The sequence below is a fragment of the Manacus candei genome, unplaced genomic scaffold (genome assembly GCF_025592945.1).
Source record: "Manacus candei isolate 608988 ecotype Guabito, Panama unplaced genomic scaffold, ASM2559294v1 h1tg000034l, whole genome shotgun sequence".
Lineage (NCBI taxonomy): Eukaryota > Metazoa > Chordata > Aves > Passeriformes > Pipridae > Manacus > Manacus candei.
Window position 1 is genome coordinate 10,798,029 of NW_026138082.1, and position 12,769 is coordinate 10,810,797.

Genomic DNA, 12,769 nt, shown 5'->3' on the forward strand with positions numbered 1-12,769 from the left:
TGGAAATTTAATCTTTTAATGTAAAGCTATTAGGCACACAGAGTCACAATTCTTAGACTTCCTTTAGTGCTGTGACAGAACAAGGTCTATTGAAAGTTAATGGACTTCTTTTCCTAAAATACACCCTGAAACTACTTCTCTCATAAATTTTGGACAAGAACATCTAATTTTTTCCTCCTGTATACAATGTAAGATGGTTTATGGTTTTCTTCACTCTTAAAAGGAACGTAGTCTTCAACCTTGTAAGAGGGAATCAAACGGACTGTGTATTTTTACTCAACATTTAGTAGTAAATGGAAAATAGAAATACCTTTCTAGCTGGTAGAATCTGCTTCGTCTGGCCATTGGAGCTGTGGTGTGTGCTGTGCAGACTGCTATTCCATTTGTGCTGCTGCCATTTTGGGTCTTGCAACCTCTAATTTGCAGGAGGGGCTGGAAGCCATAACATGGTTTTGAAGTGGCTGTGATGGTTTCTCACCCCCATGCAAGTATTTAAAAGTTGTTATGGCCATGTGTGAGAGAACTACATATGTGCTGCAGCAGCGCGAGTGGGAAGCATGAGGGATTTTTAGCACAGTTCTGATTAAATCAGTTTAGCTGCAGTGGGGCAGAAGTTTAATGCGATGCTTCGGATGTTTGCCCTTCTGTGAACTGTGACATGTGGCCAGCTGCAAAACCTCTGTGGTCTTGCCATGCTTGCCAGAGAACTGCTGTGGGTACCCACTTCATGCTGAAAAGATTTGTCTTACACTTTTGTCCCATATTCAAGAAAATGTTTGGGCATGCTGGCCACAGTACTAGTACATTGACCTGTAGATAGGAATTCCCAGTTTGCCCTTCGAAGATGCTAGCAGGCTTTTAGAGCTGGAAATCTCTGAGTCTGTTTAACTTCCTGGATTCCATCTTATTTTGGCCCTAATCCAGGCTCTGTTTTCCAGTTAAGCATTTCTATTTATAATGCTTATGGAAAAACAGGATTTGTTTCTTGCATCGAAAACATTCAGAAGAAAACCTCTTTTTAATTTTTTTTTCTCTACTGTGACTCACCAAGGGGGTTTGATGTTCCAGTTACTTAGAATTGCAGAAAACAAAATTACAGGCAACTGGATTTATGATGGGATTGAGCTTTTCCCCTGGGGTGATCTGGATTGACTATGTGCTTGCTGGAAGGGCTGCTTTGTGGCTAATTGTTAACAATAGATGTCTGTGGCTGTGCCATTGTGGTGATTATGCCATTACAGCTGGCACTCTTTGCAGAGGTAAGGTTCCTGTAGCTTAGCCATGTGCTTTCCCTCCTAAATCTGATGTTATGCATCAGCTGAAATGCTATTTGCTTCCAAGCATGTGTACAGAAATAGGTATATTTTGTTTTAAAAGTCAGTCATTTTAATGCACCAGAAAACTTATCTTGCTTCTTCCATGGTGCTAAGGAGCAGCAGGCCCCATGCAATGCCCCCTTCCCTGGGAGGTCAGAAGCAACATCTTTCCATCAGGTCCCTCACTGTATGGTGCAGTGTATGAGACTTTTATCTTCTTGCACAGAAGTGACCTTATTTTGAAACCTGACTTTCTGAGGAACCGTACAGTAAAACATCAAGTTGTGTACAAAAGGGTGTTTGACACTTATGGCATTTTTCTTCCCCGTGGTGGAAAAACAGAGTTGACATGGAAGCTCAGATGCTGCCTTCCCACTGTTGGCATCTCTGTTAATTTACATATTCTTAAGGCTTTTCCACTGTTTACCTTGGTATGATTTAATGTATACTTGGCCTCAGAGAGAAAGACTTAAACCAGTTTGAGGAATGCTAATTCCCAGTGTCTGTCACTAAATTTTCCTGGAAATTTCCTTAAGAATTGCTCCAGTGCTACTGTACTATCACAGACCTGGGACTCAGAGGAGCTGGAGAGCCCCATCACCCTGGGGAAGCAGCAGTCTCAGAAAACTCCATGTCCAGCAGTGCCTGGTGTCTGCCATGGATAATCTACCCATGTTTGTTTATTTAACTTCTACTCATCGGTGATGAAGAAGCCTTTAGTTCCCAGGAAGAAGCCCTATTCAGGAAACACTTGCAGTGAACTTTGCTTTGCATCAAAGATCACTTCCCTATAGGTATTAAAGGTATAGGGACTTATTAAAACCCAAAAAAGTTATTAAAGTTATTAAAGTTTTGGGTTGATTTATGTATCTTATTCTGAGTGAGTCAAGTTTTGCTTTGTTCAAGGCTGTAGCACAAATGTCTCCTTGCACTGCTTAGAGACAACCCTTGTCTCCCTTTTTTCTTTTTGCTGCTCAGCTATAAAGTAAATTCAGAGGACATGTATTTTTTCAGAAATAAATTCTCTTTATTTTAAAATTCAGACACATGTGCTTTATACCAAAACAGACACCAAAAGAGACTTGGTATTCATCTCTAGTTTTAAGCAAAACTGTGGTTTTCAGGGCTGTCTAACCAGACACAGTGATTTTAATGAATCTTTACAACTTTTTCTCCCTGCTGATGCTCAAGATAGTTTTGCAGGCATTTCAGCAACCTTTCTGTCAATGGCCTCTCATAAGAGAAGCCAAGAAATTTCAGGGATTTCCAGGGGTTAAAACAAAAAAAAATGAGAAATAAGGAAAAAGCAAAGATGGTGTCTTTAGAGTGTCATGTTAAATATGGACAGATCTCTACCAATTTTCTGCCATGTGCATTTCTTCTCCCTGGCTCTTCACACCACCTCCATTTCCAGTGGCTCTCCTGTTGCCACAGCACCAACTGCCCTCCTCATTCCTCCATTGCCAATCTCTGCTTTGTAATAAGATGTGTAATTTTCACAGGTTTTTAAAGAGAAGAGTCTTCAGCAAGAGGAACTTTATTTTTTGGGCAATGACTTCAGTTATTTTTCCCAAGTCTTCCTGCAGCCACAGACTATGGTGGCACATGGCGTAATGCTTACAAGTACCTTTCTGTTATCTTTTTGTTTCTCTGCTACTCTGATGTCCTTCTGGCAGTAAGTGCAAATGGCTGGTGACAGCCTTTGTCAAAGATAGGTATATGTAATTCTTATGATGAGCTTTGTGTTCAGTCTGTCCTTAGAATCTGCCATCTGCCCATTAAAAAAAATATTGTTTCTCCACTGAGACACCAGGACCCAAGGGCTTACTTAGACGCTTTTCACTCTAATTTTCTTTAAAAACTCAATGAGTTTTCTTAAAAAAAAAAAAAAGGAAAAAAATCCCCAACCTAGAAAAGTCAGTTCTAAATTCAGAACCACAAAAGTGTGAGGGTACACAATATTGGTTTGCACCATAACCTAGTTAGAAATTCTTTGCAGAGGATTACTTGATTCAGGTTAGAATTTTAATGATGATGTAATCAGAGATCTGAGATTTTAATCTAGGTACCTCTCTGCTTAATACAAATCATATCCCTATCATGAGTCAGATTTGCTGCCAAAGACATTGATGCTAATTAAAAAATTTCAAAATAAAGTCAAGTATTACTAACTGTTACCATCTTAAGTCAAATATTTTCAGCCCAAAGTTTGTGAGGAGGAGAATGGCACTTTCATTTTCATTCCTCATCCACCTTGTTTTAAAGAAAGTTTTTATCAATTTTGTTCCAATTTGCTTTATGTTTCCCTTTCAATAAATCAATGCTTAATGTTAATTTGGAAATGTTGCATATTACTTACAAGGTAAGTCTTCACGAAATATGGTTGAGGGTCTGGTTTGTGTCTTTTCTGGGGTTTATGGTAGCAACAGCATCACCTTACATACGGATAGTACCTAAAATGTCCTCAAAAATGTAGAATGTAACTTGGCATGAGCTAGTACTACTACATTTCTCTTGAAGGCTGTGGGCAGTGCATGAAAAAAACCAATAGCCAATAGCACTTTGCAAAAGGTAGTGGTGGTTCGAAGATTTAAAGAGAAGAATGCATTGCTTATCTGTTCCAGCTGAACTAGAGAAAAAAGTGAAACACAAGTCTACACAGGAATCTGCTTTAATCCATCACTCTATTTTATGAAGCATCACACAGCATTTTCACCAATTAGCATTTGATAGCAGTTTAAGTAAGGGCCACAGGGTTATTTAAGGAAAAAGCCAACAACCTATTTCATAGTCACTGACTCCTCATTTGGCAGCAGTGCTCTTGGAGGGCTTGGATAGTACCCGGCAGTTGCAGAGCTATTTGAGGAAAATCGTGTAAATCTATAATCCAGGGGTAAATCTGCAAGACAGAAACATACCACATCTGATTAGCAGCACAGACTGTGTCACATAAAAAAAAAAGCCTGTGGTGAATAGCAGTACTTCTTAAAACCTTGAGCTGTTTGCTCACCAGCATTAGAATTCAATCAGAGTGCATGATTACACATTTATTTGATGTCTTCAGCTGTCCAAGGGATTGACTTTCAGAGTTTCAACTGCACTAAAGCATATTCGGTTCCTTGATTGCTGAAAGAATGCTAATCAGATAAAATAATTTAATCTAATGCATAAATACTAATCAAAAATCTTCATTGAGCCTAGATAGAATTTTCCCCCATGTTCACCTTCAAGTCCATTCTTCAATTTGTCACCTTTCTCTTTTATCTCAGCAATCTACTCATAAGAGGGCTATGTTTAAAACAAAGAATCAGTTCCTCTTTTTTGTTTTTCATAGCTATTAAAGCAAGATTCTCCAAAGGCACCCACTCTTAGACCTTCTCACAATCCAGTGTTAACAACATAATTTTGTATCAAGCCCTCTTAGAAATCTGCACTTGTAACTTGGTGTACTCATCACTTCCAGTCTGTTAAGAATGCTGAATGCATTAAAATAGTTCTGAACAGTAGAAGCTTTCTTTTCTGTAGCTTTTTAAAAAAAGTCTTTGCTGCCAGCAGTGATCCGCCCACCCTCACAGCCAGAAAACAGATACTTCCCGTTCTCACCTCTCAAAGTTCAAGAAACCAAATTAAAAAAACACATAAATAAAACTTCATTCAAGAAACAATTACCTTCACAATAAATGAAAAAAAAATACATAAAACCCAACAAAAAAGGGTTAGCTCCTTTCCAGGTTGTCTGCTCAGAACCAAAGCAAAACACAAAAACTATTACTCAGCTCATCTGGATAGTAAGTTACTAATTACAACTGTTTTTTTTTTTAACTTGGAGTGACTCTGGAGAGATGATATCCTGTCACTATATGCTACTTTTTTTTTTTTCCACTCAGCAAGTTTTATGAAACAGAAAAACATAATTTTAGCAGTTCTGGCACAAACAACAGGAAATCCAGTTCTGTCTCACAAGCGATCCCCAGGCAAGCACCAGTACAGCATACAGGTATAGAGAAACCATATTAAACATAAGTATAGTAAGCAAATCAGTATTTAGATCAAGCTGAAAAATCAGAGATAGGCTGGAATAAAGTAGGAATAGGAGTTAACTTGATTGGAAGAGAATTATGCTTTATCAAGTGAGTTATTTTAGCTCAAAGAAGTGCATTTTCTCATTTTGTCCAAGTCAGGGAAATCTCTGGAGTTCGTTCTCAGCATGGAAGAACAGGCAGATGTTTTTTTATTGTGCAGAGGGCCCAATGGATTTACAGGCTGCTGAGTCTATTTATGACAACTCTGTTTAAAACAAAGGTTTCAAAAATAACAAATAATAACAAAAAAGAAAGCAAATATTTCTGAATATCTTTATAAGCTATAAAAATCAAATGCCATACAGCTACTTTTATATAAAAGCTTTTACTAGCTTTTTAGTCTAGCAGTCTGGAGTCTCCCAAGAGTAATTTAATCAAAGAGCAACACAAATGGGGCAGACTTGCTGCAGAGTTGATTATTGCTGAAGAAAAGAACCAGTTGAATCAAAATGGTAATTTTATTGATATTTCCTGGTAAACTAGCTTTACACAATCAGCTTAAACACCAAAACCATTCTATATGCAATGCACAAGACTTCAAGAGAGAATAATCACATATTTACATATTCACCCCCCAATTCTATTAATTTAAATATTGCTTTTGTCTGAGCAAGCTGACTTTGAAAGATGACCAGAAGTTGCCCAAGGCATCACTAAAAGTTGCATGAAGCATGAGACACATACTATTCTTCACCTATGAAGCAGATTTTATGTATCACATAGGAAAAAGCTTCCTGTATTTCAAATTTGTTTCCGTCAGTGATTTTATGTCCTGCATCTTTTGTATCTGCTTTGCCTAGAATATGTAACCTTTTATATATTAGTGTTTGATTTCAGTTTGATATATTTATGAGAAAGCTCTGGCCTGATCCAGAAAGGCATACTTGGAATCTTAGTGGCTATAAATAAATACACAGCAAGAAAGAGGGGCAAGTATACAGGGAAATAAAGATAGATATTTTTAATTGCAAAATTTAAAATAAGTTCTTTGAAAACTCTTCAATTTAAAATAAATCACAGCTGCCCTAGATCGAAGAAGTATTATGTGAATTGTACACCAAAGCTCAATACAGCTTCTTCTTATGTAAAAGTCAATGGTATCATTAGGTCCAGCAATACTGGCTCATCAACAAAGAACAACAATACAGGTCTGGAGTCTGTCTCCTGCACATTTGAGCAATTAATTTTATGTCTATTCTTATTCCATGTTATCACTGATGATACAGATGAGAAATAAGCGGCTTTAGGGGAAGCCATACGAGGAGTGGCTGATGTCACTTGGTCTGTTCTGCCTGGAGAAGACTGAGGGGAGACCTCACTGCAGTCTACAACTTCCTTGTGAGGGTAAGTGGAGGGCCAGGCATCAATCTCTTCACTCTTGTGACCAGAGATAGGACCTTATGGAATGGCATGAAGGTGTGTCAGGAGAACTTTAGATTGGATATTAGAAATAGATACTTCACCCAGAGGGTGGTTGAGCACTGTAGCATCAAAGCTGACAGAGTTCAAGAACTGTTTGGACAATGCTCTCAGGCACATTTTCTGACTCTTGGAGCTGTCCTGTGCATAGCCAGAAGCTGGACATGATGATCATAATGGGTCCCTTCCAACTCAGGATATTCTAGAATTCTACGAGCTCCATTTTGCTAAAATGAAATGCTTGCACACACCATGGCTTGATGCAAAAGCATGCAAAAAATATGACACAGTATTTGATAATAAAGCCAGTCTCAGGAAAAGAATAGTTTCTTATTTCCAAGTTGTTTTCCTAGTGTTTTTGCCAGTAAATTCTTCAGGTTTTGCTGCTATGCATGCTCACAGCTGCTGCTGTTGTGGCAAACCTTTGCATCTTGGCATCCATTTCTCATCTAACCCTGATGAAGAGTCATAAATTAGGCAGGGGGCAGACAACCAGTCCTCTCTGAGATATAATTTGATGGTGAGGTTCTAATCAGTCCTAACCTACACTGATAATGAGTTCAGCATTCATCCAATATTTCCATTATCATAAAAAACAAACAAACAAACAAACAAACAAACAAACTTAAACAAACTAAACAGCTTGAGGCTGGAAGAATGAACTATCTGGCTGTACCCAATTGCTTCAGAATCACAGTCCCAGAGTTTTTCTATCATTCTTAGGTAATTAATTAAATTAATTTTTTTCCAAGACAAATAGGATATTCTCTTTTAGAGCCAAAGACTCCTAGAAGTCAGACATGGAGGGTCTCAAGGTCCCTTTCTAGATCTGCCAGAAATGCCAGTTATTAGATGCATAACCCTGCATTTCTGTCCCATTCCTTTCTTTGCTCCCACATCAGCCTGAGTGCAAGTGAGTGATGAAAACTGGTTTCTTTTACAGTGATCATTCAGTGTTACTAGCATTTCCCAGTGGCTTGGGCGACTCTCCCAGGTTCTATGCCTTAGCCTCAGCTCAGAAGCAGAACTCCTGCCCTGTCCTACCTCCTTTATAGGACTCCAGCAGCCCTGGTGTAAACAAAATAACAGTGATGATATTTAAACAGTAACCACTGTCACTTACTGTGTTCCAGTTATCCAGAACCAGGTATTAAGTCACATTAATTATAACATTATGTTCTGATGCTTATGTATACCCATATCCATGCATATATTTAGGTGTTACGGATGGATTTGTATCATAGTTACAAAGCTGACAATACCTCAGTGTCTGTGTGCTGTGCAATTAGTGTAAGCCAACTAAATAAAAGCCACAAGGTTTTATCAGAGGAAGACTTGGAGTTCCACCCACAAGGAAGGAAAAGAAACCACACAAAGAAGGAAAAACGTAATATTCTCGATGAGTGATCAGGAAAATATTTGAGAAACTGAATGGAAGACAATTATAATATAATCCAGACACAGGCCTGGTCAATAAACTTAATACTCTTGGCTAATCCATGTGGTGGTTTTTTTTTTTGTTTTGTTTGGGATTCATTTGGGGTTTTTTTGAGATTTTTTTTTTAACAAACCAATACACTAAACAAATAAAATCTTAACTAAGTGCTTTAGATGGAAGGCATTTTTTTTCAATTAAAAGCACAGTCCAAGACTGAAATGGATTTCTCCCAAAATACACAGCAGAAATGTCAGGAATCATTTTTCAGTATTGACCAACAAAAGCAAAGCCAACATTTTTATATTGTGACACCACAGCAGCATCTCCATGACGAGTGAGAAGCTCTACAGAAAGCTGAACTCCCCTCCCCTCTCTGAGGTCTGTTCCCTGCCAGTCAGCAGGGCTGAAGCCAGATGCTGCAAAAGCCGCCTAATAAACAGCAGAGATGTGTTCTTAAGTGAATCCAAATATATCCTCCTGATTATCAACAAGAAAAAGACCCAGGGAGGAAAATGAAAACCTTGTTAGTGATACCCAAGTTTGAAAAAATTCTTTCAACTGCTTAATTGTGTCAAATCTCAAAAACCAGAGTCAAAACTCTGTCTTACATTCATCTCATCATCCAGATGCTGTAAACTGTAGGGGCAGACCATCAGACAGTATAAATTCTTTTGCTTTTACAGGATTTTCCGTAATTTACACTGACTTGGAAACTTTATCATGTCTTTTACTGCACTTCAAAGTTGCTGTTGAAAGCAAATATTAATTTCTTAATGATAACAACTTCTAACAACAATTTTTTAACAGTGGGGTAAGAACAACTTCTGCAGGGGAATCCATCAGTTTGGATGTGTCATCGAGTGATCTGACTTGCCAGTCTGCAGGTAAATTGTAAAAGGCATTATTTTTTCTTAAATACTAAATGTTTTTATCTCCTGAGCCATTCTATTTTATAACAGGCAAAGTAGTGCTTGCACTAAAAGCTCAGGATGTGAGGGAGCATACTAATGGCAAAAAGAAAAAAAAGCAAGGTTACAAGTAGATTTATCTGATAGCAGTTATTTTTAGAAAAATTTCTAAGGCTGATTTTCCTAAACAGGAGGTCAGATGTTTGCTGTACTAAAACAAAGCTCTTGAAAGAGTGAAGTCAGCACAAGGAAAGCTTTCCTTCTGTCAATAGCATGAAAGTAATTGCTGCTGTCTGCATATTCTATGACTTAAAAGTTGGAGAGGAGGAGGGTACCCGTGCGGTGTCATATGGGAAAGGGAGGACTCTTCAGTACAGGAACTCTCTCTATATACACTCTATAGGAGAAAGATTCTGAGTGAGTCACTGCAGTTTATTCCTGGACATGCATGAATAAAGATTAAAACTAGACTAAGTCAAAGGGCAGGTTTGCTGCTTTAATTGCACTTAAATAAGAGCTTTTGCCAACACAGGTGTATCGGTCAGAGATCATGCCTGTGGCACTGCCAGCAGACATATGTGGCATGAGCTTGGCCTGAGCAAGAGCTTCACTGCCACTGGGGTTTTATCGCTGGTTACTCTTCTGTGGTATCTAACAAAAAAGACAGTGACATTGGAAAAAACCCAAGTGGCAAACTGCAGGCAGATGTGCAGCAGCAGCACCTTCACCACCAGAGTTTTACAGAGGGATGGATGCCTGGGGGGATGGAATGACCATCCCATCGTGGCTGTTGTGATTGCTCATGGTGTGCAGTTTCACTACCATTATCTCGGGAATAACAATTCACATTACTTTGGGTCTACCCTATGTCCAAGAGATTGCTGACCCCTTCTTGAACAAAACAGCTGTGCACAAGGCGTGCACTGAACTCACAGCTGAGCCTGATAAGAGTCTGAAGTGAAGGAAAGCCTTAGAAATGCCTTTGCTGTTTTGGGTTGAATGAGAAAGCTCATTATTTGTATGGCAGGAAAATTTATCTCATTTTTGTTTTAGTTTAAATGGTGACTTTTAGAGATCTTTTAAGAAAATAGCCCTTTGTGGTTCTTTGCTTGATCTGGAACTGATCACAAGAAAATATCAGACTATGATATTTTTAAATATTTAGATGAAGTCTTAATATAAAACAATCCTAAGGGAATGCAAAGATCCTACTAGGAAGTGCTACTCTTTCAGGGATCTGTTAATTCATTTCTATGTGAATGACTCCATCTGGATCTTACGGCAGTAGAAAGGGCTTTTGAGGTAAATCGAAGAACTTAACCTGGAAACAAGCAATGGTTTGAGCTGACAGGCATTTCTGACTGGTAAGAAAAGAAATAAGTTGCATTTTGAGACTGTGAAGGAGCTATATTAAGACAAATGCAGAGATGATACACCCCTTTACTTTCATTTTGAGGCAAACTCACCAAGATCAACCTTCCTCTCCAAATCTGGGTTAACCTCATCATGTTCTTGTAAAACAAATGTTTTCTTTCCCTTTCCATGATTTTTCCTCTGGATGGGTGACAAACATTGTTTACCTTAAAGCAAAAATCCACACACAGACACACATGAAGACGAGGCCTATGTTGTTTTTTTGTATGTGTATTACCATCTTAATCCAGAGGGCGCATATTAGGCGCCAATCCAGAGTACATAAATGCTTTTTCTTGCACATGAGAGGTTGCAGATTATGTAAAATTTCAACCTGGTCAAAGTATTATTTCCAATACTTTCTGACTTACCTATTTTCACTGTTTTCACACTGGAAAATTATCAAACTTTGTATTACAACCAGGTTTTTTAAAGCAGCAATCTAAACCCACCCCATAAGCCTGCAATCCAGTCAAAACCCAATTATAGCTTTAATTACAGCCTGCAAATGAAATTATGCTGCCTGAGTTGAAGGATAGCTTTAAAGCAGAAATGACTGAGTGGTTCTCCCTTTCTTAATGAGTTGCTCATGAGTTCTCCCTTTAATCTTTTAGAGGTGGCTGTACTTTGACATCTCACAGAGCCGGATAATGATGGCAGGAACATTTCTCTCAGCTATTGGCAAGGAAGTAATCTTTTGGGTTCTGCATGATTTGACATGGCCTTCAGGGGCACAAGTCAATACACCTTTCTGGAAGAAGGAAAGGCTGAACAAATTGTAATACACTGAATACTGTCCTTTCTACACAGAAAATTACTATCAAGTAGTCAAATCCTGTAGTAAAGTTGGGGTCTCAAACCCTTAGGGCAATAGCTGGGTCCTGAAGACTTCTTAGAAGATAATTCTGATTTATTGAACAATAATTTGTCATGGTTAAAATGTAGCTTGTTGTTGGTTTCAGTTGTATTTTGCAGCTTATATTTGTTGGTTGTGTTGGACCTGTTTTTCTTTCTCTTAAAAGAAGAACATTGAATCTAGTTTCTGGAACAGATGAATCTGATTTACATTATCTGATGCCTCTCAACTGACATATAAAGCAAGATGCTGTTCATATATACAGAACATGTATCTTCTCCCTAGTCAGTTATCTTTATCTGTTTTTTTCCCTTGCATGAAACCTCCGAACCAGAAAACCCCAGAAACGTTGCTGTTGTGTATATACACCAATTTTTCACCAGACATAAAAATATGTTTTTTAAATAAAAGGTTTAATTATAAAAATGACCTCTTTGGCCTTGTAGTAGCAACTATTATATATAGCAGCTAAGACCCAAAGCAGTTTAAATTCCCAAAGCATTTTGATAAATTTAATCTTTAGATGTTATTGTATAGATACATTCTTACACTGGTAAGTAAAAGCACGGTTGTAAGAAAAGGCATTAAAGGTTACTTCTAATTAGCAATGTATAATATATATAGTTCTATATGTTTAAAGAAATTATTGTATTATTTGAATAAGAGTACATAATTATCAATCTGGTTACAGGACAGACCAATTTAATTTTAATAGGAGCTGGGTTTGACCTTGAATGATGTAATGTCAATGAAAAAAACATAGAACTTAAGTGTTAAAATATGAGGGATTTTTTGGTTTTACTTCAGCAACAATTATGAATAATGCTGTTCAGGACATAGAAATGAGTATATGGCTACATGCTTAGTGAAGTTCATGATTTCTGTGGTAATAGTTGATTCCTTAAGGGCATCCACCTTTAAAATACATATAGAAGATGGTGTGTGAAGTTTGCAATTCATAGTTGATCTGTGATGGGCAGACCTGTGTATTTGCAACCCACACACTGCCAGTTCTGGAGCCCCAGCCTCGTCTGCCTTGGGCTTTCCATTGTGCAGATAATTTGCAACTCTAAGCAGAAACATGAACTTCTTTGTCATGGTTCACTGGCAATTTTATCATTATTTTTATACAGCAAGCAGGATGATGACTCAAACTCCCGCAGAAAGTGGCAGGGTGCAGGCATCTTTAAAGAGACAGATTTGATAAATTATAATGGAGATTTTTCTCTTGTTCTAGCTAACTGAAATAACAATAATGCATGAAGAAAAACTTTTGCAGCCATATGGGCAAACCCTGATAAGATTTCATATGGCATGCAAAATTTAAAAAAATGTAT

At 37.9% G+C, this 12,769-nt stretch overlaps 1 protein-coding gene across 2 annotated transcripts in view; it reads right to left on the reverse strand.

Moving 5' to 3' along the window:
* Nucleotides 1-3,969: 3,969 nt before the first annotated feature.
* NT5DC1 (5'-nucleotidase domain containing 1) overlaps nt 3,970-12,769 on the reverse strand; it is a 127,811-nt gene continuing 119,011 nt past the window's right edge. For both annotated transcript variants that reach the window (XM_051792236.1, XM_051792237.1), the window contains one exon: nt 3,970-4,215. In XM_051792236.1, the coding sequence (XP_051648196.1) occupies nt 4,097-4,215 (119 nt within the window). In that variant the 3' untranslated portion in view covers nt 3,970-4,096. The remainder of the gene's footprint in view (nt 4,216-12,769) is intronic.